Below are 4,479 nucleotides of genomic sequence, written 5' to 3' on the forward strand. Positions count from 1 at the left end.
AGAAATGAATATAGATATTTGGATAAAGCATCCATAAGTACTTGATTTATATTTGTCTCACATGAAGTCCTAATACTGCAGATATAGATCTTCCAAATTCACCATCATTTTCAAAAAATTCTCCATCTATATACATTTAAATTTCTGATCTTGTAGCTCTGTGAAAAAAGTTTGGAAGAGAGAATACTACTTGAGGGACAGGGAATACCTCTGAAAGATGATACTGTTAAGGAAAACCTCTGAAAGATGATATTGTTTAAGGTGAATATTGAATGCTGAGTAGAAATTTAGAACATTTAGAGGCAAAGGCAACAATGTGTTCACTAATTGAGGCAGAAATGAATATGGTTTAGAAAAACATGCTTTGTTAAGGATTTGATATTCATATGAAATTTGGCATATTTTTACAATCTAATGAACTTAATTGTGACAGTGCTTAAAATTTGCACTTGTATATGTCAGTTATACCTCAATTAAAAAAATGCACTTGTTTTTAATGAAAACATTCTTTTCTCCACAAGGTGGTGATAGATAGGTACAAATATTTTTACCAGAGAGATTTAACAAGGATTGATTTAATACTATTTTGAAATACCTTCTTTTATTTAATTCTTGATTGAATAAGTAAGTCTACCATACTATTTCTGACCTAGAAATGATTAGATAAGCTAACAAAAAAGTAGAAAACAAGTGATAAATACTTATTAATAATTGATTCCATTTCCTTTTTTTAGTAATACATGTACATATATATTTATGTTGGCTTGTAGCTCACTATATATGGTTATTTTTATTTCTTAGATTGCTCTGCCCAGTCTTTATCAGACCCTCTGCTTTGAAGATGTAGCTCTGTGGCGTACTTTTTATCATAATTCAATGTGTGAGCAAGAGTTTCCATCTATTCTTGCAAAGAAAGTTTCCTTATTTCAGCAGGTAAGTTATCTAAATGCATAAAATTATTTAACGTTCCTCTTGTCGTTTAGAAGCCATTTAAATGAAAGCTCTGCCTTGGGTGTCACATAACAGTGTGACATATGTGGGGAAGAACTTTCTGCTAATGCCGTTTATCCTGACAGTGAAATCATTCTGGGTAAGGGCATCTCCTGCTGTAGCTTTTATTATTCCTTCTGACTTTGACCCAAGGGTGATTTTACAATAGAGAAAATATCTTACAGAAGAAAATTAAGATCTAGATTGTACAAGTTCTTCACTTATTTGGCCAGGTTCTATCTAAGGAAAATACCTCATGGTGAGGAACAGATTTTTTTTCCCATTCTATTTCAAAATAGAATGATGAAACCTACTGACGGGTTCTACTCAGTCTTTTAGGGGAGGCAAAAGGCTTAGAATTGAAAAGCTCTGTAGAGGTTGATACTCCAGGAGTAACCCTTCCATTTCCTGGAAGTAGTCCTGTCCCCTGTACATATTTTTTTGTGAATTCTATTTTACCAAGTATGTTTAAAAAACAAAAAGAACAAAAGAAAACTTTATTGGAAAACATATACATGATTAAGCATAAAAATAGTGATTTGAAAATTTTAGGCAAGATTTTGGGACTCTGTTCTGCTGTCATCAGAAGTGCCATACCTACATACCCTATTTTCACCTGGCATTTGGCCCTTTATTAGATCCTGAAGAAGTAGCTAACTTATGACCATTACATGATGATGTTTACTTTTGTTGGTAGGTTTGAGGAAATAAATGGATTTTAGTAGTGTTTTGGCTATTAAAGATGTGTCTGCGATTATACCTATTGTGACAGTTTGAAGCATAGTAAATATTGTGAAACAGTTATAAGTATTAACATATTTTAGTAAACATTTGTTTAATTAACTAACATTAACTATTGTTTAGTTAAAAAAACTGTTGTGGGAACTTTATTATTTAAAAATATCCTGAACTTTATTTTAAGGTTCTTGTGGTACAGGCTCTCAGACCAGACAGACTGCAAAGTGCCATGGCTTTGTTTGCATGTAAAACTCTGGGTAAGTGTAATACTTTTCTAGAATTAGACCATTGACCTGAACTATTTGTTTTAAATTTACATGTTATTTTATGCTGACCTCAGTTTAGAAGATTATAGTTCTTTTTTTCCTTCATTCTACTTATTTTACAATCATTCTACTTATTTCCTTCATTCTACTTATTTTACAATTATTAAAAAAATAATTCTTTGTATGACCATGCTCAATGTATTTGATGCATAATTGACATCCTATATTTATTTAGTGAAGATATTTGAAGTTTTAAAAATTATTTTCTTATGGAAGCACTTTAGACATTTAGATATTTGTCCAAGAGGACTTTAAAGCAGGGAATCGAACATTTTATTTAGACAATTACAGATACCATTGTCTTAGGGGAAAATAAGCCTTCAAAATGAGTTATTTTTGCCCTAATACAAAAAAATGAAAATTTGTGGGTCTTTCAGATTATAAACAAACTATGAAATACATTTAAGTCTTTCATATATTCTTATCTGAAGAATTAAAAGTTATCACTCACTTGAAAATAATAAACTATACCTTATTTCCATTTGCACAAGAAATTTTGAAAAAACTGTGTTAAGGAAAGATTATGAAAAGTATTTTGGTTGAAGCATAGAGTCATCTAAGAATAATGGATCTTTACTATTCTAAACTGCAGATTTGTTAGAAATATTTTGGAAATGGAAAGTCTGGCATAGCTAAAATAGTATGCTGACATTTATTTCTAGAAATTCTTTATTTCTATTTAATTTTTCCATATATATGTATATGAAATTTATGTAGAAACTGTTTTTTATTCATTGTAACTTACATATATTCCAATCAAGTAAGCCTAACATGCATGTTTTATGCATGTTTCTCTAAATTCGATTTTCTTATATAAATAAGCTTAGCACAGAGTTTTATGAAATTGAAAAACTATACTGGATCTTCCATGCTTCTCACAGAGAAACTTTACAGTATTGAATAATCATTCTTCTGTTAGTTTATAAAACTGTTATAATTGGTTATGTCATGGTGTTATTTTGAGAAATTGTCTCTTTAGATGGTCAGTTTTACTCTAGCGAATACATTCTTTCATTTAAATTTGAATGTTCATAATGATAATAATCATAGCTAAAACTTAAATAGCTCTTACTGTAGGTTAGGTACTAGTCTAAGTGCTATACATGTATGAGCTCTTTTAATCTTCACAGCAGCTCTACAAGGGGCTATTTTTATATCTATTTAAAGATGAGGAAACAAGATCACACAGCTAATAAATGACAGAATTCAAACCTAACTCCAAAGCCTGTTCTTATTAAATACTGAAAGAGTCAAATTTACTCTCAGTTTAAAGAGATATTACTAGTGCGTACTAATATAAAATAGTGTCTTTAAATCTTAAAGTTATTCTATACACATATTCATTTGTAACCTACTGTATCAGTTTCCTAGGGCTTCAATAACTACCACAAGCTAGATGGCTTCAGACAACAGAAATTTGTTGTCTTAGACTTTTGGAGACAAAAAGCCCCAAATCAAGTTGTTGTCAAAGCCTTGCACTATTGAAACCTGTAGGAGAATTCAGGATTCTTCCTGCCTCTACCTAGATTCTGGAGGCTTGCTGGCAATGGCAATCTTTGGTCTTCCCTGGCCACAGCTGCTTAACTGATCTCTGCCTTCGTTTTCACATGATATTTTCTCTGGGTGTCTCTATTTTTACTTGTCTCCTTTAAGGTCACAAGCCATATTGAATTAGGGGCCTATCCTATTCCAGTATGAAAGTTAACTAATTGTATTGACAATGACCCTGTTCCCACATAAGGTTACATTCCAAGCTATTGGGGTTAGGACGTCAACATACCTTTTTATGGGGAATACAATACAACCCATAATATCTACAAACCCAACTTTTTACATAATGGCTGTCTTCTGCTTCACTTTCCACCAGGCCATGTATGTGCATGCATACTACACACACACAAATATTTTGAGGCTCCTTTTACCCTGGTCACTTGGTGAGTTGGTGATGGGTATATGGAAATGTGTCTGGCCATACTGTGTGCTTTTCTTCCCTTGAGCATGGAGAGGAAATGTCCCTGTTTATTCATCTCTGATAGGATGTTTCTCCACTAGGTAATTTTTACTCATGTTGGGTAGAATGTTTATCCACCTAACTCTTGGTTGCAGGTTGAGATACCCATCTGAAACTCACTTAAATTAAAAAGGGCAAAAAGTATAACCAGTACTCAGAAAAGAAAGAGGTAGGGCTGGCCTCTGGGCCAACTGGTTTCATGGATTCAAACAACATCAAGAGACCTTGTTTCTTTGTCTCATTCTTGCAGTTTCTTTCTTCCCCATCCCTCCCCCCTTTGTTTCTCTCTTTTCTTTGTCTTTATCTCTCTGTCTGTCATGTTCCTTCTAGACTTTTATTTAATTCCTGCCTGTGTTGACCTTAGCCTCAGGATTCATATGTATTCTGGAGATAAGGCTGCCAACCTCCTGAGAT

General features: G+C 32.6%; 1 protein-coding gene across 1 annotated transcript in view; it reads left to right on the plus strand.

Moving 5' to 3' along the window:
* The window catches only part of DYNC2H1 (dynein cytoplasmic 2 heavy chain 1), a 274,915-nt gene that overhangs the window by 151,655 nt on the left and 118,781 nt on the right, over window positions 1-4,479 (plus strand). Inside the window, exon 71 of the mRNA XM_023535396.1 lies at window positions 1,913-1,985. Coding sequence (XP_023391164.1) covers window positions 1,913-1,985 — 73 coding nt within the window. The remainder of the gene's footprint in view (window positions 1-1,912; window positions 1,986-4,479) is intronic.

This window comes from Pteropus vampyrus, unplaced genomic scaffold, assembly GCF_000151845.1.
Source record: "Pteropus vampyrus isolate Shadow unplaced genomic scaffold, Pvam_2.0 Scaffold139, whole genome shotgun sequence".
NCBI classification, from domain to species: domain Eukaryota; kingdom Metazoa; phylum Chordata; class Mammalia; order Chiroptera; family Pteropodidae; genus Pteropus; species Pteropus vampyrus.